Source organism: Vulpes lagopus, chromosome 1 (assembly GCF_018345385.1).
Source record: "Vulpes lagopus strain Blue_001 chromosome 1, ASM1834538v1, whole genome shotgun sequence".
Lineage (NCBI taxonomy): Eukaryota > Metazoa > Chordata > Mammalia > Carnivora > Canidae > Vulpes > Vulpes lagopus.
The window spans coordinates 5,082,787-5,107,858 of record NC_054824.1 but is presented as its reverse complement, the minus strand read 5'-3'; the positions used below and the strand labels follow the sequence as shown (position 1 = coordinate 5,107,858).

Sequence of the window (25,072 nt, the reverse complement as noted above, 5' to 3'; positions counted from 1 at the left end):
TCTCAAAGGAAAAGTTAAAAGTAATTTAATAGAGAAAATAATTACTAAGGATTAAAAAATATTGTTGGATGGGGTTGAACCTTGTGGGGCCCAAACACATTGTACTATTTAAGTTTTGCTTCCTAGGAACCAATTTGTACCCTGTTAGGGTGATACCGTTCCTATTGATAATGCAAGTTCTAGAGTGACTTGCCATCATACAGTATATTTCAATAAACATTTGTTGAATGAATCAGATAGTGAATGGACAGCAAAAGCTCGAATACTGTGAACACATTTCTTTGATTAGAATCAAAATACCTGTGGATTCTGACAATGAGTAAGTACCAGCTAGGAATAAAAAAAGCACTAAGTATTGATTTATGGCATCACTGCTGACTAGTTGGATGATTTTAGACAAGTTTCTTGTCTGGGGAATCTGCTTTTAGGCAACACCTGAGAATGTGTCTCTGATGGTTTTTCCCAACAATGTGAAAACTGCTGACCTGAATAGCACCTGAGTTCTCTTCAGTTCTGACATTCTGTGAGTTTGTGTTTTTTGGTTTGAATTCTTAAAGGTTTTTTTTTTTTTTTTTTTTTTTTTTTTTTTAAGATTCTATTTATTTATCTGAGAGAGAGGGTGAGTGCCAAAGTGGCAGGAGAGGAGCAGACAGAGGGACAGCAGACTCCATGATGAGGGTGGAGTCTTATACGGGGCATAATCTCATGACCCTGAGATCATAACCTGAGCCAAAGTCAGTAACTGACTGAGCCACCCAGGTGTCCCTGAATTTTTCAAGATCTTAAAGGCTAAACAGCTCAACTAACTACAATCAAAATCATGCCAACTTCTGATTCTCTGTATGTGTTATCAACTATGGACATGTATGACCCTAAATTAAGCTCAACAATTTAAATGTTTAACTTTGTCCTCTTCCAAAAAAAAAAACAACAACAAAAAAACAAACAAACAAACAAACAAAAAAAACCAAGAAAAAAAACTTTGTCCTCTTCCCTAAGTATTTTGCAAGGAGTTCTGCTAACAAGGTGCAAAGCTATGTTCTAGCAACTTTTATTTTGCTGGACCACTCAACAGAAGTGGTTTTACAAAAAGAAAAAAAAAAATGTGGTTTTACAGGGCAGTGAAATACTCAGGAGTGGCTTTTGATGGGGAAGAGTAGAGACTATGGATAATTGGGACCTGGATAATTTGAAAGTATCCCCACCTGCCAGTAATGAAACAGCTGCTATATGAGGCAAGGTCTCATTCAGCATTAATATAATTATACTGATTTTATGTGCATTAATAAATGGCGAAGATTAAATACTATCTAAAGATTGCCTAGAAGCTGTTTTTAATGATTAGAAGCATTATCTCCTACTGCTCTGTTGGGCTGTAAAGTAATCAGAGCTCCTGAGACAAGTGCTCTTAGCACGATCACGGTAACTCTAAGCCTTCAATATGAAAAGAATATCAGACTCTAAGAAGTTTGCATAATACCTATGTTCTAGAAGAATTTTAGTAAGTCATACAAATAAGATGTTACATAAATAACTGGGCCCTGATGAATACCAAAGCAAGCACCCAGGGTAAAGTTACTAATTCAGGACTCAGAGGCAGTCCTATCCTTTGCCAGTCCATGAATGATGGGCTTCAGGAAGTCTGTGAGCCCTCTGGAATCAAATGTAAACTGTATCTGCCTATATGCACTTTTTGTAGAAGGTTAAAAATACTTTGGGGCCTAGTGAAAAGTTAACCACTCACAGCTTTGGCACGTATCTTTCAAAATTAAGGTAGATATTTAAATTCATAGGGCTGCAGCTATATGAGGAATCATTCACATTAAAAGCGGTTTCTTTAAAGACTAGACTCTTGTGTATATAGTATTTTTGCAGATTGTTATCTACCTGGCTACCTACAGGGATGCCACAGGAATCTCTACAAGTCTGTGGCTCAGGACACTTAAATTTTCTGTTAATTCAGGACTTGTGCTAATCCTGATCACAAAATCGTAAGGACTGGGAAGGACTTAAGGAGAATTCTGTTTTTAGGAAAGATTACCCTTAAGCCATTTGAAACACTGGAATGAGCATCTGAAGAGATTCCCAAAGCAGAAAGTTCATTACCTGTCAGTATCTCCATATACAACCCTAGCGCCCCATTTCTTGGTATCATTCACCAGTTTAATAGCTCGCTCCAAGGTCTCTCTGGCTTTGTGAACAATACTATCACCAACCTGTTGGTACAAACACATCGGAAGTAATTTCTTAACATAGCTTAGTATAAATCAATATATTTTAACATAGAATACTTAATTTTCATTACTAAATATTCCTAAAAATGAAACAAAGAGAAAAGGATGTAAAAAAGAAAACAATCTTCTGTGTCATTCTTTCTATAAGGACTCAAGAAGAAAATAAGGTATAGAATTAAAAAAAAAAAAAGATTTACTTATTTGACAGAGAGAGTGAGTACAAGCAAGGGGAGCAGCTGAGGCAGGGGGAGAAGCAGGCTCCCCATGGAGCAGGGAGCCCAACATGAGACTTGATCCCAGAACCCCAGGATCATGACCTGAGCTGAAGGCAGATGCGTAACTTACTGAGCCACCGAGGCATCTTAAGGTAAAGAATTTAAAGAAAGGAACCAATCAATACACAGACTCGTCTGTCAGTGTATTAGTAAGTAAAACAGATTGCACTTTACACAAGGTACGCGGCTTTGGGGTGCCTGGGTGGCTCGGTTTGTTAAGTGTCTGCCTTCAGCTCAGGTCATAACCCTAAGGTCCTGGGACTAAGACCTGCTTCAGACTCCACACTCTGTGGGGAGCCTACTTCTCCCCTCTATCTCTGCCTCCCTCTCTCTGTCTCTCATGAATAAATAAATAAAATCTAAAATAAAAACCCACCAAAAGCAAAACAAAGTACAAAGCTTCATTTGATTCCTGGAAGAATAAGCCTTGTTTATTCAAGGACTTCCTTATATGCCTTTATAATCAATTAGCCAGGAAATTGTTCCATGTATGTGCTTGAGTGTGTGTGTATGCATATCTTAAAAAAATTTTTTGTGGTGTTATAAATTTCTTCAGTTATCATAAAAGTTAATGTCTGAACTTCAATCTCGATTGGTTATATATAATTTTTAGGTAATACAGAATACAAGGAAAAATGTATCATTATATGATGGAAAATCAAGTGTTCAATTTATTTATTTATTAAAAAGATTTTATTTATTTATTTATGAGAGACAGAGAGAGAGAGAGAGAGACAGAGAGAGAGGGGCAGAGACACAGGCAGAGGGAGAAGTAGGCCCCATGCAGGGAGCCCGATGAGGGACATGATCCTGGGTCTCCAGGATCAGGCCCTGGGCCGAAGGCAAGCACTAAACCGCCGAGCCATCCAGGGATCCCTCAAGTGTTCAATTTAAATTAAGTAGCAGATACATGTCTAACAAGGATACCTTTTTTTTTTTTTTTTTAAAGTGATCTCTCCACCCAACATGGGGCCTGAACTCAAGCTCGAGTTGCATGCTTCACCAACTGAGCCAGCTAGGTGCCCCTAACAAGGGTACTTTCATTAGTGATTAGTGAAACAAAGGTCATGTCATAAGCTAACAAAAGGATGGTAGATCTTAACAAATATGATGAACTAATTATATTTTATAGTTAAGTAAAGATACCAGCATAGGACTGCTGCTTCATTTATTAAACTCATAAAAGCTAAGGGTTAGGGAAAATTGCCCTTTGGCATAAATGGAGCTTTCCTTTAAAAATTTTATTTATTTTTATTTTTTTTAAATTTTTATTTATTTATGATAGTCACACACAGAGAGAGAGAGAGGCAGAGACACAGGCAGAGGGAGAAGCAGGCTCCATGCACCGGGAGCCTGACGTGGGATTCGATCCTGGGTCTCCAGGATCGTGCCCTAGGCCAAAGGCAGGCGCCAAACCGCTGCGCCACCCAGGGATCCCTCCTTTAAAAATTTTAAAATAAGAATCATGCACTTTTGTATTAAGAAGCAAACAACAGTAACAGTTATCCTTTTACTATGAAATCTGAATCACCTGAATTAAATGTAGGATTGAATATGTGTTTTAAAGGCTATTTATAGCTGCTTTTAAAAGGAAATATTAAATGAACAAAAGACTAAATGGTAGCAGAAATGTAATTTGGGTATTAAGAAAATCCTGAGGGGTGCCTGGGTGGCTCAGTGGTTGAGCGTCTGCCTTGGCTCAAGTTGTGATCCCAGGATCATGGGAATGAGTCCTGCATTGGGTTCCCCACAGGGAGCCTGCTTCTGCCTCTGCCCATGTTTCTACCTCTGTGCGTCTCTCATAAATAAATAAAATCTTAAAAAAAAAAAAAAGATAACCTTGAGAATATGAACTATATCCTGAGATTTTTTAAAAATCATGTTATCTAGTTGAAATTCAAGTTTGAATGAAAGATTCAATGTCATCTGTTGCCACTTTCAAAACAAGATAAACTTTAAAATATATGCTGGCAAATAGCTGGAAGGGTGAGCCATCTAGTGTCAGAGTCAAGTATGCTTTTGAGACATACACATGCTGATCCTAAATGTCTGCTTCCCACTGCCTACTCTGGCCTATTTTAGTTACACTGAAGAGTCTGAATTCTTGCAGCTGCCCCCAAGACCTTGCAGGGCCAAGGACTCAGCAGCAGGAGGGGGAAGAGGGAAGGAAGGAAGGAGTGGTAATTAAAAGTGATTCTGCTACTTTGTGCCAGATGGTTCCATTTTGAACATTAACAGTGGTTACAGTTTGAACATTACAAACATTACAAGCTAAGAGGATTTAAAAAAAAAGGAAAATAACTGGGCTTTACAGTTTAGTTGGGATCCTGAAAAGTTATAATGAGAAAAATATTTAGGGTGAAAATTCCCTGAAGAGGAGTGTTGGCAAGGATGTGGAAAAAAGGGCACCCTTGTCACCACTGGTGGGACTGCAAACTGGTGTAGCCACTACAGAGAACAATGTGGAGGTTCCTCAAAAAATTAAAAACAGAAATACCAAGTGATCCAGCAATTCCACTACTGGGTATATATCTGAAGGAAATTAAAACAATACCTGTAAATGATATCTGCACCCCTAGGTTCACTGCAGCATTATTTACAATAGCCAAGACGTGGAAGCAACCTAAGTGTGTACTGACAGATGAATGGATAAAGAAAATGTGGTGTATATACAGCTGACTCTTGAACAACACAGGCTTCAGCTGTATGGGTCCCCTTATATGTGGATTTTTCCAATAAATACAATATGGTATTGTAAATATATTTTCTTTTATTTTAGTAATATTTTTCTTTTTCTAACTTAATTTTAAGAATACCACATATAATACACATGACATACAAAATATGTGTTGTTTATGTTATCATTAACACTACTGGACTATTTGTAGTTAAATTTTGGAGAATCAACAGTTATTCATGGATTTTTTTGACTCCATAGGGGGTCAGTGCTCCCAACCCCTGCATTCTCCAAGTCCATGTTTTATCTTTTCACACCTGAGTGTCCTTTGCAGAGCAGAAAATTATTTTAATGAAGTTCGGCTTATCAATCTTTTCTTTTATACACTGTACCTTTGGCATTGCACTTAAAAAGCCATTACCAAATCCAAGATCATCTAGATTCTTTCCTGTTATTTTCTAGAAGTTTTATATTTATAGTTTTGTGTTTTATATTTAGTTCTGTGATCCAATTTGAGTTAATATTTGTGAAGGGTATAAGGTCTATGTCTAGATTCTCTTTCTTGTTCTCTTTCTTGCACCATTTATTGAAAAAACTTTTTGTATCTTCACTACATCATATTGCCTTTGCTCCTCTGTTAAAGATCAGATGACTGTATTTATGTGGGTCTACTTCTGTAATCTCTATTCTATTCCACTAATCTATTTATCTGCTCTTTGGCCAATACTACACACTACCTTGATTCATGTAGCTTTATAATAAGTCTTAAAGTCAGGTACTGTTAGTCCTAGGAGTTTATTCTTCAAAATTATCTGGTCTACTCTAGACCTTTTACCTCTTCATGTAAACTTTAAAATCAGTTTGTCAATATCCATAAAATAACTTGCTGGTATTTTGACTAGGATTACATTCAATTTATACATCAAATTGATATGAACTGACATCTTGACAATACAGAGTCTTCTTATCTATCAACATGGAATATTTTTCCTTTTCTTTATTTAGCTCTTCTTGCATTTCTTTCACTAGTTGTGTCATTTTCCTCAGAGATCTCATACATACTTTGTTAGATTTATACTGAAGTATTTCATTTTGGGGGGTACTTAATATAAATGGTGTTACATTTTTAATTTCAAGTTTCATTTGTTCATTGCTGGTATACAGGAAAGTGACTGACTTCTGTTGTACTAACCCTGTATTCTGCAACCCTGCTATAACTGCTTATTAGGTCTAGGATTTTTTGTTAATTCTTTTGGATTTTCTATATAGAAAATTATGCCATATATAACAAAGATAGTTTTATTTCTTCCTTCCCAATCTGTATACCTTTTAAGTCCTTTATTTGTCTTACTGCATTAGCTTCCAGTTCTTCTATGACGTTGAAAATCAGTGGTGGTGAGAGGGGTCATTCCTGCCTTGTTCCCAATCTCAGTGGGAAAGCTTCAAGGTTTTCATAGCTAAGTATGATATTAGCTGTAAGCTTGTGCGGTTTTGTTTTTTTGTAGATATTCTTTATAAAGCTGAGAAAGTTCCTCTCTTCCTAGTTTACTGAAGGTTTTTATGATTGGATTTTGTCAAATGCTTTCTCTGTATCTGTTGTTATGATCATGTAGCTTTTCAAGATTTTATTTACTTATTCATTAGAGAGAGAGAGAGAGAGAGAGAACGCGAGAGCGAGAGATAGAAGATGCAGGCTCCATGCAAGGAGCCTGCCTGATATGGAACTCGATCCTGGGACTCCGGGATCACACCCTGAGCCAAAGGCAGATGCTCAGTCGCTGAGCCACCCAAGTGTCCCTCATGTAGGTTTTATTACTTAGCCTGTGTATGATGTGTTGGAACTCACTAGTTGATTTTTGAATGTTATATTAGCCTTGCATGCCTGGGATAAACCCCACTTGGTTGTGGTATATAATTGTTTTTATATATTGCTGGATTTGAGTTGCTAACATTTGTTAAAAATTTTTACAGCTATGTTCATGAGAGATACTGGTGTCTGGTTTTCTTGTAATGTCTTTGGTTTTTGTATTAGGATTATGCTGGCCTCACAAAATGTGTTAGAAAGTATTCCTTCTGCTTCTATTTTCTGAAAGAGACTGTAGAGAATTGGTAAAATTTCTTCCATTAAATGTTTGGTAGAATTTACCAGTAAACCCATCTGGGTCTGGTACCTTCTATTTTGGAAGGTTATTAATTCAATTTCTTTAAGAGATATAAGCCTATTCAGACTCTTTCTTTCTTTCTTTTCTTTTCTTTTTATTTTCTTTCCTTTCTTTCCTTCCTTTCCTTCCTTCTTTCTTTCAAGATTTATTTATTTATTTATGATAGAGAGAGACACAGAGAGAGAGAGGCAGAGACACAGGAGGAGGGAGAAGCAGGCTCCATGCTGGGAGCCCGATGTGGGAATCGATCCCGGGACTCCAGGATCACGCCCTGGGCCAAAGGCAAGCGCTAAACCGCTGAGCCACCCAGAGATTCCAGACTATTTCTTTCTGTGTAAGTTTTGACAGATTACAACTTTTTTTTTTTTTTTCAGATTACAACTTTTAAATAATTGGTCATTTCATCTAGGATATCAAATTTGTGTTTGTAGTATCCTTTGATTGTCTTTCTAATGTTCATGGGACCTAAAGTGATGTCTCTTCTTTCATTTCTGATATTAGCAATTTGTGTCCTCTTTCTTCTTTTTTTCTTAGGCTGGCTGAAGGCTTTATTAAGTCTTTTCAAAGAACTAGCTTTGGGGTTCTTTGATTTTCTCAATTGATTTGTTTGCAATTTCATTGATTTCTGATACATTTTTTAAAAAAATTTATTTATTTATTCATGAGAGATACAGACTGAGAGAGACAGGCAGAGGGAGAAGCAGGCTCCTTGCAGGGACTCTGATGCGGGACTCGATCCCAGATCCCAGGATCACGACCTGAGCCAAGGGCAGGTGCCCAACTAGTGAACCACCCAGGTATCCCGATTTCTGATATAATTTTTATTATTACTTTTCTTCAGTTCACTTTGGATTTAATATATTCTTTTTCTAGTTTTCTAAGGTGGAAGCTTAGATAATTAGTTTTAGATTTTTTTTTCTAATAACAGATTCAATATTATAAATTTCCCTCAAGGGCTACTTTTGCCGATTCCCACAAACTGTGATAAGTTGTGTTTTCCTTTAGTTAAAAATATTTAAAATTTTTTTTCTTTGACCCATGTGTTATTTAGAGATGTGGTGTTTAATCTCTAAACATGTGGGGATTTTCCAGCTCTTTCTGTTACTGATACCTAGTTTATTTTATTATTTTTTTTTTAATTAATTTTTATTGGTGTTCAATTTACCAACATACAGAAAAACACTCAGTGCTCATCCCGTCAAGGGTCCACCTCAGTGCCCGTCACCCATTCCCCTCCACCTCCCGTCCTCCTCCCCTTCCACCACCCCTAGTTCGTTTTCCCGAGTTAGGAGTCTTTATGTTCTGTCTCCCTTCCTGATATTTCCCAACATTTCTTTTCCCTTCCTTTATATTCCCTTTCACTATTATTCATATTCCCCAAATGAATGAGAATATACACTGTTTGTCCTTCTCCGATTGACTTATTTCACTCAGCATAATACCCTCCAGTTCCATCCACGTTGAAGCAAATGGTGGGTATTTGTCATTTCTAATTGCTGAGTAATATTCCATTGCTGATACCTAGTTTAATTGCACTGTGATTTAAGAGACTTTTTTTTTTTTTAAAGTAGACATTATATGATTTATGTTCTTTTAAATTTGTTAAGGTGTGTCTTATGACCCAGAATGTGGTCTGTCTTGGTGCATATTCCATGTGAGCTTGAGAAGAATGCATATTTGGGTGTTGTATGAAGCAGTCTATAAGTGCCCACTATATTCAGTTGGTTGTGCTGTTGAGTTAAACTTCATTCTTATTAGTTTTTTATTTTTATTTTTTATGATAGTCACACAGAGAGAGGCAGAGACATAGGCAGAGGGAGAAGCAGGCTCCATGCACTGGGAGCCCAACGTGGGATTCGATCCCGGGTCTCCAGGATCGCGCCTTGGGCCAAAGGCAGGCGCCAAACTGCTGCGCCACCCAGGGATCCCTCTTATTAGTTTTTTTTCCTACATGTTGTCCTTGTTTTGTTATTTTTGTTTTCCACTCTTTTTCTGCCTTTTGTGGTTTTCATTTTTTGATAGGATTCCATTTTCTCTTTCTTACACATCAATTATTTTTATTTCTCTTTTTACAAAAGTGGTTGCCTTAGATTTTGCAATATACATTTACTTTCAATATACCACTTTTCTTTTCTTTTTTTTTTTTTTTTTGAGAATCAAGATTGTGTTTTATTGCCAAGGACCTTTGGATTTTTCTCTGGGCTTTCTTTGAAATGGTTAAAATAACCTCATTAAAACAGCTATGTTAAACTATTAAATAAACATGAAACCAAATCGTATTTTAGGAGAAGCTATCAGCAAACAAATATCTAGTGAATTAAATGTTGAGTTGACTCTTTTAAACCAAAAAGAAAACAAAAACAAAAACAAAAAAACCACAGTAATTTATTTCACTTATAATTCTGAGTAAAGTGTGCTGGGTTCTGATGAGTAGTTTTTTCTTTGTTTTAAAGTTTTGGCCTTAGAATATACCACTTTCAAATACTACACTAGTCCACAGAAGTGCAAGTACTTTATAATAATGAAATGATCCAAATTCCTCCCAACCCTTTTGTCATTTCTATCATTCATTTTACTCATTGTTATCTGTTAGATTAGTTAAGAAAAATAAGTGTTTATTTTGCCTTCACTATTGTGTTTTTTTAATATAGATCTGAGTTTCTCACCTATCATTTTCTTTCCCTCTAAAGAATTTCTTATAACATTTCTTGCAAGGCAGGTCTATCACCAACAAATTCCCTCAATTTTTGTCTGAGAAAGTCTTCATTTCTCCTTTCACTTTTGGACAATAATTTTTTAGGGTATGGATTTCTAAGCTGGAGTGTTTTTCTCTCAACACTTTAAATATGTACTACATAGTCTTCTTGCATGTTTCAGAGGAAAAGTTGGTTGTAAATCTTTTTTTTTTAATAAAGATTTTATTTATTTATTCATGACAGAGAGAGAGAGAGAGAGAGAGGGAGAAGCAGGCTCCAAGCAGGGAGCCTGACGTGGGACTTGATCCGGGGTCTCCAGGATTACACCCCGGGCTGAAGGTGGCGCTAAACCGGCAGGCCACCGGGGCTGCCCTGGTTGTAAATCTTAATCTTTGCTTCTGTACAGGCAAGATGTTTTCTCCCCTGTCTTCTTTTAGGATTTTTATTTTACTATTGATTTTCTGTAGTATGAAAATGAGCATTTATCCTGTTTGGTGTTCTTTGAATTTCTGGATCTATGGTGTCTGCCATTAATTTGGGGTAATTCTCAGTCATTACTGTTTCTTTTCTTTCTCTTTCTTTCTTTCTTTCTTTTCTTTCTTTTCTTTCTTTCTTTCTTTCTTTCTTTCTTTCTTTCTTTCTTTCTTTCTTTCTTCTTTCTTTCTTTCTTTCTTTCTTTCTTTTTTTTAAAAGACCTTTTATTTTATTTACTCATGAGAGATACAGAGCGAGAGAGAGAGGCAGAGGGAGAAGCAGGCTCCATGCAGGGAGCCCGACGTAGGACTCGATCCCGGGTCTCCAGGATCATGCCGTGGGTTGCAGGCGGCGCTAAACCGCTGCACCACTGAGGCTGCCCAGTCATTACTGTTTCAAATATTTTTTCTGTTCCTTTCTTACTTCTCCTTCTGGAATCCCTAACTGCTATATGTAATAGCAATTTCTGTAGTTGCTCCAGGGTTAGGACATTCTGTCCTTTTTTTTCAGTCTTTTTTTCTCTTTGCTTTTCAGTTTTATCAGTTTTGATTGAGATTTCTTCAAATTCAGATATTCTTTTCTCAGCCATACCTAATCTACCCAATAATAAGCCTATCAAAGGCATTCTTCATTTCTGTTGAAGTGTTTTTGATATCTAGCATATTTCTTTTTGGTTCTTTCTTAGAGTCTGCATGTCTCTGCATTGCCCATCAGTTCTTGCATGCTTGTGTGTACTTGATCCATTTAGAGCTCTTAGCATCCTTTTGTTTTTGTTTTAGTTTTAGAGTTCTTAGCATTCTAATAGTTGTTTTAAATTTGCAGTTGGATAATTCCAACATCTCTGTCACATCTAAGTTTGGTTCTGATGCTTGTTCTGTCTCTTTAAATTCTGTTTTTTGGTTTTCGGTATGTCTTACAATTTTTTTTTTTGATAGCTGAATATAATGTATCAGATAAAAAGGTCTTTAACAATATGGTGGTAATCTGTGGAGGGAGGGAAGTATTCTACAGCTCAATGAGTAGGTCCTGTTCTTTCAGTCAAACTGTATCTCTGGACTGGGGACTTTGCATGTGCTTTTGGTTTTCCCCCATTTTTGGTGGGACAGGATGTTAGAGTGGGCTGGCATATTCCCCTTCCTTCACATGGAAGACCAGAGTACTTGGAGCTGGGTATTTTCTTCCTCTCAGGTTAGTTAGGGCTCCAGTTAAATAGTTGTGCCTGAAGGCAGATCTTGTTAAGAAAAGAATGCTCTGGTGTATTTCAAAGTGGCTCCTTTCCCCTCCCTGTGCCAGAAGCACAAGGGAATTTCTCTCCTGTGGGAGAAAACCTTTAAGAACCTGGTTGAGCTCCTAGAGGTAAAATTCACAAAACTGTGGAGGTCCTGATGACTGGATGCCCTGGAGTCTTAATCTCTCAGACTTATCCAAAGTGAATTTCCAACAATTAATCAGTTATAGTTCAGGTTTCCTGAACAACATGGTTCCTGCAGAGGTTTGTGCTCTTGGGTTTCTGTTTTTGTGAATTGTGATTGCTTGTATTTACCTGTTGGACTCCAATTTTGGGGGTAGTGGTTTGCCCTGTGACCTCATTTCTAAAGAAGAGTTGTTGGATTTTTCAGTATGTTCAGCTTTTTACTTGTGGAAAGAAAGTGGAAACTTTGAGCTTCTTACATGCTATAGAGGTATTTATAGTTTATTCTGCCCATTGTGTGCTGTGTGGCGACTTTATCCTTCCATTGCTTTCCCCTTTTGAACTACTACGAATAAAATGGTATACCATATGTTCTGGCTTTCATTTGGCATAAAAAGGTCACCAATAAAACAAGTCTACTCTATTCTCAATCACTAGGTAAGTTACTGTATTACTCTGTCACACTATATTATATTCATGTTAAATTAACGCCCTAATTTAGTAAATAGCAAAAATTAGTCTTATTCTGTGAAAAATGTCTTTCAGTTACAACTACCTCTGCAAAGGTTTCGCTTGATATCTATTGCACATTAGTAAACATGGAATGTTTGGTCATTCTGACATTTGTAGAGGCCAACCTAACATTAGATCTGTCAATACGTTAAAATGGAATTATTTAGTACAAAGTACGTGTAAGCACTGCTATTAATGTGGCACTAAAATATCATGCTAATAGTTTGCTACAGTATGCTCATCTAGGTATGTAGAAATATGTATATGATAAGGAGTTCTCATAGAGAAACCTCCAAACCCCCAATATCCTGTATGTATACATGAGAAAAACTGGTCTTATGTCATGGAAATGAAACTCTAGTATAAACAAAACAAAATACTTCAATGAATAGATATTCATTTAATGCTGCTAAGTCTCTCGGAAAAAACTACAGCTTTGTATCACTTACCTCAATGCATGGCATTCTCCCAGAAAAATTCGCAGCTGTATAGCCAAATGTGACATTTGCTATAAGCTTAAGTCCTAGTTGACGTGCATCGAGCATTCGTGAAAGGGCTCTATCTTGCTTGTAAGCCTTCATTGACTGTTTCACCATGAGTCTAGTCTTCAAAATTTCTTCAAGCATTCTTGGTAGCACACCCTTTCTTACTGAAGGCTATCATAAAGAAAAAAAGAATATTTAAAATCCCTTAAAAGTTATATATTTAGATAATTAAGAAGGAAGCACAAAGTTTAACAATGGCCAACTGTCATGAATTGAAACATACTAGCAACTGAGTGGCCACAGGGCCAGTGGCCATCAATACAAAATCATCACATTTTCTTTCTTTTGAAGAGGACTTTTCTCCTAAAAGGTTCCTATAATGTTTATAACTCTAATGTAGCACTACTATGTGAGTTCAGAGACCTCCAGGAAGGAGGATGTCGACTAGTGCATAAGAGACCATACAACAAGTTCAGAGGGAAATTTTGTGCAAAACTTTGATCAAACCCCCACTCTTTCAGAAAGACACACGGGATTTGTATCACTCATAACAAACCTCGGTTTTTAAAGATCTCATCCTAATGACCCCACACAGTAATCTGCATGGAACTCCATTTATCTACCTTGGAAGAATGATGAGCTGGGTTGACTCTGCTGACATTCAAACCTGCAGTTCCAGGGACTCTAGGTATTTCAAATGTGATGCTTAGACCACTAAGCCATCCCCTCCGGCCTATTATTATTAGCAATCTGGAAGAGGGGATGAATAGTGAGGTGATAAAATTTGTTGATGCCAAAAAAAAAATCATTTGTATTAATCAAGACTAGGGAGAATTTATGAGAACTCCAGTAGGAATGAAAACCACAAAACAGTATTAACTTTGAAGATGATTCACAGACACGTGCAAGGTAATGCATGTTGGACTGAACAATTAAAACCTCAAGTATAGGATAATCACACTTCTGAATATTAAAAAATCTTAGTTTTATTAAGCTTTACATATTGGGTCAAAATGTAGATGCAAGTTTTAAAAATGTTGTTAAAGGGAGATAATATAACAAGCCACTACATATGTGACAACAAAAACATATTCTAACCTCTAATTCATTCTGTGTACCTTATGAGGCAGTCATAATGTTAAGATGTAATATATGTCATTAGGTTAAAGAGGTAGTATTTTCCAAAAGGAATAGGTCATGAAGTCTCTGGTGAGAATTTTCCTCCTATCTAAATAGCTAATTTTAGGGTAGTCTTTGAACACAGCGTCTTCTTATTGGTAGAAAATGATGCTATTTTTGCTAAGTACACCAGAATGAATCTGAGGGTTTGTGGGGTCCATGCTACCATCAACCACCCTACTGTACCATGATCTAGTCAGACTCACTGATAAGGAAATAGAGGGAAAAAAAAAAAAAAGGAATGAAGTTGGCATAAGAGAGGCAATATAGTCTTCTCCTAGATCTCTCTATTTGTCTATTCATTTATGAGGCTCTCCTTAGTCTCTCTTAAGGGGAGATAAGGAAGAAAGAGATTCTATTATTAATCTGGATATCTTACAAATGCAATCAATAAATACATGAGAATATCACTTCTAAGATGGTCTTAATTTAAAATGTAGAACAATTAAGAGTTTACACATTAAAGCAATTTAAATCTGTTACCATCGTTGTGATTGTCAAATAGCTATTTAAGTCTCAAGATGCTAACAGAGGTCAGAAGGTATATATGCACATTTCTTTCAGTATTCATTAAAAACTAAAATCTAACAATTAAAAAACTTTAAATTCATGCAAAACAAGATAACTGGTTTTTAAAAGTAATTTCTTAGATTCCTGTATCTTTATTTTTAAAGATAAGATATTCAAGAAGACTTTTTTTTCTTTATATTACATGCCAACAGCATCTAAATCAACTCTTCAAAGGTTAAGCCACAGTCGATACCTTTCACTTACAAGAGAGTATTACCTTGACAAAAGCTATTCCATTGGGGGACACTGTGATATCATGCCTAATTTGGTAAAGTAAATCTGGAGGTACTCTTAGAGAGGTACAGCCAAATTTGAACTCATCATACCTATTAAGAAAGAAAACATTAAGCATATACTTTCTCAAGTCATACAATAGTGATACTAGACAATTTTAGGAATCTTTCTAACTCCAGTAGAAATTCATTTTTAAATATTTAAAAATGAATTCATTTACTTAGTAATATATTTGTCTAATTTCCAAACAGCAGTTCTTCAAATATTCACAATTTATTAAAAGAAACATTTTTTATATGGGATTATCCTAAAATTTATGGGAAAATCTATACTTAAATACCAGATTTCAATTCAACATATGACCACTTTACAGTAAGTTCCTTAGAGAAAAATTTAAGCTTTAAATAAAAATATTGTAAATAACTTTTCCAAATTTCTGTTCTTAATAAAAAGACAGGATTACCAATATAATTTCCATGAATACTATGAAGGGAGAAGTATACTCTAAGCTAGCATTATAACTTGGTTTTAAATACACAAAAATCATTATAAAGGAAGACTATTTCTTATGAGAAAAATATATACTCCTTTGAACATTAAAAATATTATTCTCATGCATTTTATAAAATTCGGTTGACATGAATAGCTAAAACCTAAGAGTAAGATTTAACAATTTAACTTAAAATATCTCTAAGAGAAGTCAAGAGGAGGTGACAGCTGGAGGGAGATAGATCATAATCCTCAAACTATTCCAATGAAAAGTGGTTTTTATCAACAAATTAAATATAACTCTCATTTAAAGAGATTACAAGATGTGGAGAATGAAATAAATAAGTTGCAAGACTGATTTATTCATGATTTTCTTCATTTGAGTCATCCTTTCATGATGCTGAATTAGTCCTACAGTTTTCCACATCCACATCAATTAGTAAGGTAATTACAAAGAATGAATTAGCTGTGCTACAGCCCATTCATCTTGCTCAAAAGGACAGTATCAAGTGCAAAGAGACACTCAAAATCTAATTGTAGTAACAAGTACAAAGCACAACAACATAATTATGAAAAAACAAAACAAAACAACCCTTACTTTCCCAGGTTCTCCACATGGCCAAGGCAGGTGGAAAAACAGTAGTTGTACGCAATCACAATCGAAGGATATAGTGACTGGAAATCCAAAACGAGAACAGAGTTGCTATAGAAGCGAGATTCAGGCTCCATAATTAGGGGAACACACTGTGGGGCTCTCATTTGGGATCTTTGCTGTACACTAGGTGTCACAGGAATATAGTTCATTGGTTTAGCAATACGCAACATCATTGATTCCACACGGTACTGCAGGCAGAGAGGTGGAAGTAAGAAGAAAAGAAGAAACAGTTTAAATAGTTAAATACATTGGTCTTTGAATATGATAATCATTAGGGGACATTCTTCTGAATAAAGCTGCATTCTTATAGTTTTTTTAAGTAGGCTCCATACCCAGAGTGGAGGAGCCCAACATGGGGCTTGAACTTATGATCCTGAGATCAAGACCTGAGCTGAGATCAAGAGTCAGATGCTTAACTGACTGAGCCACCCAGGCGCCCCAAGGATGCATTCTTACAATACAGTTATATACTACTTGTTATTTAGTCAGCTTTCAGGTGCCTGTAGAAGACGTTCATAAATCCTTTTTCTATATTCTTATAACTTTTATAAAAACTGCAAAATAAAAAAAAAAACTGCAAAATATATCAAATAACTTATACAATATGCAATTTTGGAAAGACAAAATTAGATTTCTTCTTGTATTTAAAAACATCTATTTCATAATGAACAGCTGTAGCAAAGACTGTACAGTTTAACAGTTTCATTTGAAAAGTTGGCCAATGACCTTTGAGAAATTTTTTTTTAAAGGTTTATTTATTTATGATAGACATAGAGAGAGAGAGGCACAGGAGGAGGGAGAAGCAGGCCCATGCCGGGAGACTGACATGGGACTCGATCCCGGGACTCCAGGATCGTGCCCTGGGCCAAAGGCAGACGCTAAACCACCGAGCCACCCAGGGATCCCCCACTTTGAGAAATTTTTTGAGACAATTAGAGAATGAAAGTCAGGAGACTTGAGATGGATAAATTGTATTCCAATTTTCCAAGATGGAAACAAAGATTCCAGAATTGAAAGGTAGTCAGATTAATACCAATCCCTCACAAAATTGAATCAAGCAATTACTGATTGTTTATAATAACCATTATTAAGCAGACAGTTTGGAGTATTAGAAAAGGAAAGCACAAGAACCAGCATAGCTTTATATATTCTCATGTTGTTTTAAGGTATCTTTACCTTTGATTATAAAGCCAGCTCAAATCGCTTTTAAAACTTGATGGGGGGATCCCTGGGTGGCGCAGCGGTTTGGCGCCTGCCTTTGGCCCAGGGCGCGATCCTGGAGACCCGGGATCGAATCCCACATTGGGCTCCCGGTGCATGGAGCCTGCTTCTCCCTCTGCCTGTGTCTCTGCCCCTCTCTCTCTCTCTCTCTGACTATTATGAATAAATAAATAAAATCTTTAAAAAAAAAAAATAAAACTTGATGGGGTATAAATAGCTTATAAGCAATATAATTAAATAAATACGCCAAAATAATTAGAACGCAATTTTTGCTATATTTACTGAAATAGTAGATTGGGGGATTGTTATAAACTTACAGTAATTAAAGTAATTAAAAGATTTTATGAGGTTAAAGAACCTGAGTGAATTAATGTAGTATCTCAGATGCCTAGCACAGTGTTCAACACACTAATAAATATTTATTGAATGAATGCATGAAATCTTTTTGGGTGATGCATTTGACAAATCTCTCATATTCTTGGGAAATTAATTAAAAAGTTATGAATTAAGTTATTTCTAAGGTCCTATTTTTCTTTAACTTCTTAAAAAAGTGATACAGCCACTTATATTGGTTACTAAATTTTCTTCTTCCTTTTTACATGAAACTTATTTGTTGGGAATTAGATAGAGCATGCTGAAATTAAGAATATAAAGCAAGAGAGGAAGGCTTTCTTTGGGGCCTCTTCCCTAGTTTAAGGGGCCTTTCAAGGTATCTCTAATCACACGGACAGTATTCAGGAGCAAAATATCACCCCAGGGACATAGCCATTTGTTTTTTTTTTAATAGCATAAAAATTTAGTAGTGGCCAGAAAGTTGGTATGGAGAGAAAATAAAAAGTAAAGCTGTTAAGTGAAATTAAAGCTTTTCTAGAAAATAAAATAACAAGATTTTATTAACCAGCTATATAATGGTACCACATAGAAAGTTCAAAATATTAAATCACTTCAAACATCTCAAAAGTAAATATGTCACTAACAGAACTTTCAAGTATGTAAGAAAACTGATTTCCTACCTGTGAACCCCTTGTCAGTACATGTAAAAACTGGATGCCAAAGAGTCTAGCCATTTCACTGGTTTTCCCAATCAGGTCCAACTGTTCTAACATTTGGAGATTTCCACGGACACGGCTAATGTAGTGATCAACCATTTTCCATCTGTTAAAAAGAGAATACATGCCATGAACATTATGGAAAAATGTGGACGTTGGAAACTAGTATTGTTTTAATTCTGCCAAAACCTACACATTAAAAATGAGGATTTAAGAAGGGAATCATGATGTGAGCCTTCAGCAAAATATGTACAGAAGTTAAACATTAGAAAATTTCATATATTTCAAGGGCATAAAACCTAGTGAAAATATACAAAGTTTAAAACAGTACTTGTGATAAGGTAGTAAGTCTAATAGGATAATTAATTATTTTCAGCATTTCGTTTGATGTTACTCTATTTTTATTATAAAAAAATTAACACCCTCTTAGATGCTGCTTCTGATGCAATAATTATACAATTCTAATTTATCATATCTATGAGTTTTTAAAGAACATGGAGATTTTGGGTTATCACTGTAAATACCAGTCTAAAAGTATGCATTATCTGTTCATGAGGGAAAAAATCAGTAATCTGGTAACTATTTTTTTAGTAATTTGGTAACTATTTAGGAAAATAACTTTAATGAGGTTATACCTGTGCTATGTGTGTGTCAAATCAGTATTTTCTGTGTAAATACAAACATTCTGTTCTTTGATTTAAATCTTTACATATATTAACCTCTTTACCCTGCCTTTTTTGTTAAGAAAATAAGCAAACAACAACAAAAAAACCTTCCACCAAAGCCATGAACAAAAGTTCTGATTGAATACTAAAATGTAAAAACAATCCAAAGGTATATCATAAAGAATAACATTTATTCATTTAAAGAATATTAAGGTTCAAATACATCACAACCTTTAATTATATGGCTTTTAGAACAATACAGTCACAAAATTTTCGATAAAAAAGTTTTAAAAGCCATGATACCTGATTAATACACAGAGAAAAACTATAGAAAATGAACTCACCCTATAATAAAAGGGTCTGATAATAACCAGTGTTAGCGAGAGTGTGGAAAAATTATAACCCTCATACAATGCTGATGGGAAAGTAAAACAGTATAGTTGCATTGGCAAACAGTCTGGCAATTCCTCAAATTGTTAAACAAAGAGTTACCATATAATTCACTGATTCCACTCCATATCCAAGCATGGAAACATACATCTACACAAAAACCTATACCCAAATGTTCTTAACAGCACTATTTGAAACAGCCAAAAAAGTGGAAATAACCTGTGTCCATCAACTGATGATTGAACAAAATGTGGTATATATCCACACAATGGAATATTATTTGGCAATAAAAGGAAATGAAGTACTGACACATGCTACAGTATGAATGTAATATGGTCAACATATACTAAAAGAAGTCAGTCACAAAAGGCAACATATTATATGGTTCTATTTATAAGGAATGTTCCAAACAGGTAAATCTATGGAGACAGAAAGCAGATTCATAGGGGTGGGGGTAGAAAAGGGAAGCCTGGAGGGTGATGGCTAGTTGACGCAGGTTCCTTTTTTAGGATAATGCAAATACTAAGATTTACTATGGTAATGCTACACAACTGAATATATGAAAATCAATGAATTGTACACTTTAAATGGATGAATTATATGGTATGTGAATTGTATCAGAACAAAACTGTTAAAAAAATTTTTTAAAAAGGTATCCTAAAAACTTTATATTCAATTTTTAAATAAAATAAACAGAAATACTGTCCTATAAAACATGTTTCTAACAATATATTGTGACTATTTCTCCATACTTACACATTTTTATAGCTACTGAATATACTATTATATAATTATAACATAATTTAATGGCTCTGTTACTGAGTATCTTCTATTACTATATGCAATGTTGTGATGAACATCCTTATGGCTATGTACCGATGCTGAAATATTTCCTTAGGATAAATTCCTAGATATGTTCAAAAGGCTTGCTATGATTTAGTTTTTTTAAGATTTTATTTATTTATTCAGGAGAGACAGAAACAGAGAGAGAGACAGAAAGAGAGAGAGAGACAGAGAGAGAGAGAGAGAGAGAGAGAGGCAGAGACACGGGCAGAGGGAGAAGCAGGCTCCTTGCAGGGAGCCCGACGTGGGACTCGATCCTGGGTCTCCAGGATCAGGCCCTGGGATGAAGGCAGGAGCCACCTGGGCTGCCTTGATTTAGTTTTTAAGATGTAGTAACACACTGCTTTCCAGAACATGTTACCATTGAACACTACATCTGAAACTAAGTATGTACTTTATGTTGGCTAACTGAATTTAAATAAGAAAAAATTGACATTCAAGCTAGTCATGATAAAGTGCTTGTTTTCTTTTCATCTTTGTCAACTCAATAATTTTTAAGTTATTAAGTTATTACTAGTTTGATAGGCAAAAGAATTATATCACATTTTAATGTATTTTTGTTTTAGATTATTAAGGTAATTCTTCAATAATATAGATTTGTCAATGTGAATCTGAGGTAATGTTATGTGTCGATTTAGTCAGTCCCTTTAAAATAAAACAAAATGGATCTAATGACATCCTTTCTATAGACCACATGGATGGTCAATGACCTGTCTTGGGAGTTCCCTAATTCCTTCTTTTGCTTAATCTAGCCTACTGCTGAACTACTCTAATAAATTTTTCAGTTCAGTTATTGTGTTCTTCAGCTCCATGATTTGTTTGGTACTTTTTAATATTTTCTATCTCTGATAAAATTCTTATTTTGCTCATGCACTGCTCTCTTGACCTTAATGAGCATCTTTATGACTGTTATTTTGAATTCTTGGTCAGGTAAATCATATAACTGTTTCATTATGGTCCGTTTCTAGAGATTTAACTTTTTCTTTTGTTTGGAGAATCTTTGCCTGGTTCTTCATTTTCTTTGACTTTTCCATGTTGGTGTCCTACATTAGACGAAGTAGGCGTGTCTCCCAGTCTTCATGGACTAGCCTTATACAGGAGACTTCCACCAATCATTTTAGTTAGAGATTCTGGGGGCCTTTACCAACTCTTTCCTTTCCGAGGAAGAAGCAGGCAGCTGTGGTTTCTGTTCACCCACTCTGTGTTGAGCAGAAGGCAGAGTTATGGTGTCTGCCAGTCCAAACCACAGTCTTTGTTCTCCTCTAGGCACTTAGACTGTGTTGAACCTGTCAGAGCTCCAAGACTAGAAAGACAGATGGCAGTTTTTTGTATAGCTGTGGAGTTGGGGTACTGGATGCATGGATTTCTCTTTCCAGAGGTAAGCTGAGAGGTGGGATTTTTCATTCACTCATTTTGTGCTGAGGAGGATCTATGGCATCTACCAGCCCATGCCACTGTCTCCATTTGGCTCTGCCAGCTAGACTGGGCTAGACTTGTGAGAACTCCTTTGGAAAAGTTGGGGTGCCAGACATGCAAATCACCCCCTCTCCTCCTCTGGGAGAAGCAGAGAGCTAGGGGCCTTTTTCTGATCATATGGCTCTGGGGGACTCTGGCAAGAGGGTGTCCTAAATCTTCCTACCAGCTTTGGTGAGTCTGGTTCTGTATTTATCATCCAGGGTGCAGGAGTCTTTCAATTAGCTTCTGGGTTTCTCACAAAGGGAATCTGCGAATTGTTGCTGAATCATTGTTTATAAAAAAAGGAGGATCTAGGGCTTCCTACAGCACCATCTTGCTGATGTTACTCCATATCTTTCTTAACATTTTTAAAGTATTTAAAAAGTGGAATTTTTACATTAAAAAAAAAAACAATCTTTTAAAAATAAGATCACCTTCATGGGGTGCCTGGGTGGCTCAGCTGGTTAAGCGACCTACTCTTGGTTTCAGCTCAGGTCACGATCTCAGGGTCATGAGATCAAGCCCCGTGTCAGGTTCTTTTTTTTTTTTTTTTTTAAATTTTTATTTATTTATGATAGTCACAGAGAGAGAGAGAGAGAGAGGCAGAGACACAGGCAGAGGGAGAAGCAGGCTCCATGCACCAGCAGCCTGACGTGGGATTCGATCCCGGGTCTCCAGGATCGCGCCCTGGGCCAAAGGCAGGTGCTAAACCGCTGTGCCACCCAGGGATCCCCTATATTTTCTTTTTTTTTTTTTTTAATTTTTATTTATTTGTGTCAGGTTCTGTGCTTAGCTTGGAGTCTGCTTGGAACTCTCTTTCTATCTCTCCTTCCTGTTTGCTTGCTCTCTCTAAAATAAATAAATAAATAAATCTTTAAAAAATAAATAAAAATCAGATCACCTTTGTTCCTACTTTCTGGTCCTATTTGGCTCACCACATGGTATAAAGAGAATGGAAAAAAAATGTGACAAAGTAAAATTTTGTTAGGTAATTTTGTTGTTAAAGAATTATGCCATCCTCCTAACACTTTACGAAACTCAAGTATAATAAGCAAATACAAGTTTTTATTTGGGGAAGAGAAAGAGAAATACAAAGCATAAGCTACTCCTGATAGCAATCTAAAAAGAAGGTTACAAAAAAGGAGACTTAAGAATTCCAAGTAAAAACTCACTTATTTTGAACTTTATTCCTTGGATTGGCGCTACATCCAGGAAATGAAGAAAAAAATTTTTTATTCTTTTTTAGTAGAAGCTACATCACCTTCTACTATCAACAAATAGTTCTTACCTCAGAAACTGGAATAGTATTAAAAAACTATTGCTTGGAAAGCAGATGAAATCAGAATGCTACTATGAGTTCCCTCGATCATTAATATTAGGGACTAGGAAGTTTTTTTCAAGCTGATTGAAGAATCTAAACACGAAACCTAACATTTTATGAAAAAATACATTCTAACAACACAACTTTGAGAACATAACTCATTTATATAAATTAAGGGCTTTCAGGAGACCAAATCTGAACTTCCAAAAACAAAATGATGATAACGAGGGCTACTTCATGCCTTACAAACATATTAAATATAAGAAATTCTTGATTGGCAAGTTACTTTAATTCCTGAGGCAATTTATTAAAAAATGTGTCTTCTTACTTAAAACACCGTACAAAGCAAATGCCAATTACAAAGTATGGACTTACTTTGTAAGAATTCACTTAAATTTAAAAATAAAATTGTGTGATCTTCCAAAGTATCTCCAAAGAAAGAATGTATGGTCTCTCCATGTAACACTAGCTAACTAACATAAATGGTCCAATGTCTAGTGCAAGTCCTTTATGTATTATGTTAGGTCAATTCTCTATTTCACTTGGCAAAAGCAATTACCCCAGATAATGCCTAATTAGAGGTAGCAAAATATACATTTAAACATCCTAGGGCTTATAAATGAACCACCAAATGTAGTTTTCAATGTTCAGTTTAGTATTAATATTAAAATATTCATTTTGGGGTGCCTGGATGGCTCAATCAGTTGAGCATCTGACTCCTGGTTTCGGCTCAGGTCATATGATCTCAGCGTTGTGAGATCGAGCACTGCAATGGGCTCCACGCTCAGTGGTAAATCTGCTGGAGATTCTCTCCTTCTCTCTTTGCTCCTTCTCCCACTAATGCATGCTCTCTCAAATAAATAAAAGTTTCATTTTATTTATTGATACATTACTTCTCCTAAACTTCTATAAGGCTTTCATCTTAAGCTTAGTGCTTTCTGTGGCTTCACTTTACTTCCTTGAGATTCCTCAAAAGACATGCTCAGAAAGCAGTGCCCCTAAATATATCAAGTTGTTTTTAAGGCTCTATTTCCATCCTCACCGTCATGTGACCTTATTATTCAGTAAGCAGAGTTTCATTCATTTCAAACATCAGACACATTAATTTCAAGGTTTTTTCTTTATATAGCTATTATCTAAGCTTCATTTTACCTTCAACTTAAATAAAAGTAGAGATGAGAACTTTCACTTCTATGATGTAATAAATGGTACTGGACTAGCTTTCCTACTTTGATAAAACAGTAGGTAATTGTTTCTGGGCAACAAATAATAGGCAATGTAAGACCGTGCTCCTTGAGGGGAAAAAAAAAAAACCTGTGAAGTGAAGCCCAGCCCATGCAGAGGCAATTTCCTAAATATACTGCAGTATGCTAGAATCTAAGTAGAGCATGGCCATCTTGCTAAGCTGAGGAGGCAAAGATCAGAGTGCAGGCAGTTTGTAGCTAGAATCTGTGGGGCAGAGTTATTGGTGTAAGCAGCAGAGGTTAGCAGTTAGGAACACTGGTGGGGATTTCTTGTGAGTGACTGGGCCAGGGCTGTGCTGAAAATGAGGAAGATGAGGCTTCTAAAGAGCAGCTGCTATGAACTTGGATTTGGAATAGAACTATTCAGACGGTGCTGGGGTTGAGGGCCTAGTAATGCCATAGAGGACAGACCTCATTACCTCTTTGTTAACAAGTTGGGCATCCAGCTTAGGAGGCCTTTGCTGTAGAGTAAGGCCTACTATAGATAAACCTAAAACCAAGCACTAGCAATATGCAATATTTTATTTTAATAGTCTATATTTATTTATATGCTATATATATCTATATGCTATATATAGCAATATGCAATAGTTTGTGGAGATTGAGTCCTGCCAAGAAAACACCTTGGCTTTCCAGATAATCATCTTAAAAAAGGCATAAAAACCAAGTTTGCGTAAGTTCAAGGTGATCAGCCAATAACTAAATTGCCAATTTGAGCAAAAATAAACACGCTTCACAGGAAGATAAAATCCAGAATTTGTACAAAAGAACATCAACAATATCCATTACATAATCATGCAAAGAAACAAACAAAACATATGACCTAGTTA

The 25,072-nt window shown here is 35.8% G+C and overlaps 1 protein-coding gene across 4 annotated transcripts in view; it reads right to left on the bottom strand.

The window, feature by feature from the left end:
- The window catches only part of REV3L (REV3 like, DNA directed polymerase zeta catalytic subunit), a 181,507-nt gene that overhangs the window by 19,723 nt on the left and 136,712 nt on the right, over window positions 1-25,072 (bottom strand). For all 4 annotated transcript variants that reach the window (XM_041738555.1, XM_041738677.1, XM_041738625.1 and 1 more), the window contains 5 exons: window positions 18,289-18,430; window positions 15,998-16,242; window positions 14,894-15,002; window positions 12,892-13,098; window positions 2,107-2,216 (listed from right to left, as the gene is read on the bottom strand). In XM_041738555.1, the coding sequence (XP_041594489.1) occupies window positions 2,107-2,216; window positions 12,892-13,098; window positions 14,894-15,002; window positions 15,998-16,242; window positions 18,289-18,430 (813 nt within the window). The remainder of the gene's footprint in view (window positions 1-2,106; window positions 2,217-12,891; window positions 13,099-14,893; window positions 15,003-15,997; window positions 16,243-18,288; window positions 18,431-25,072) is intronic.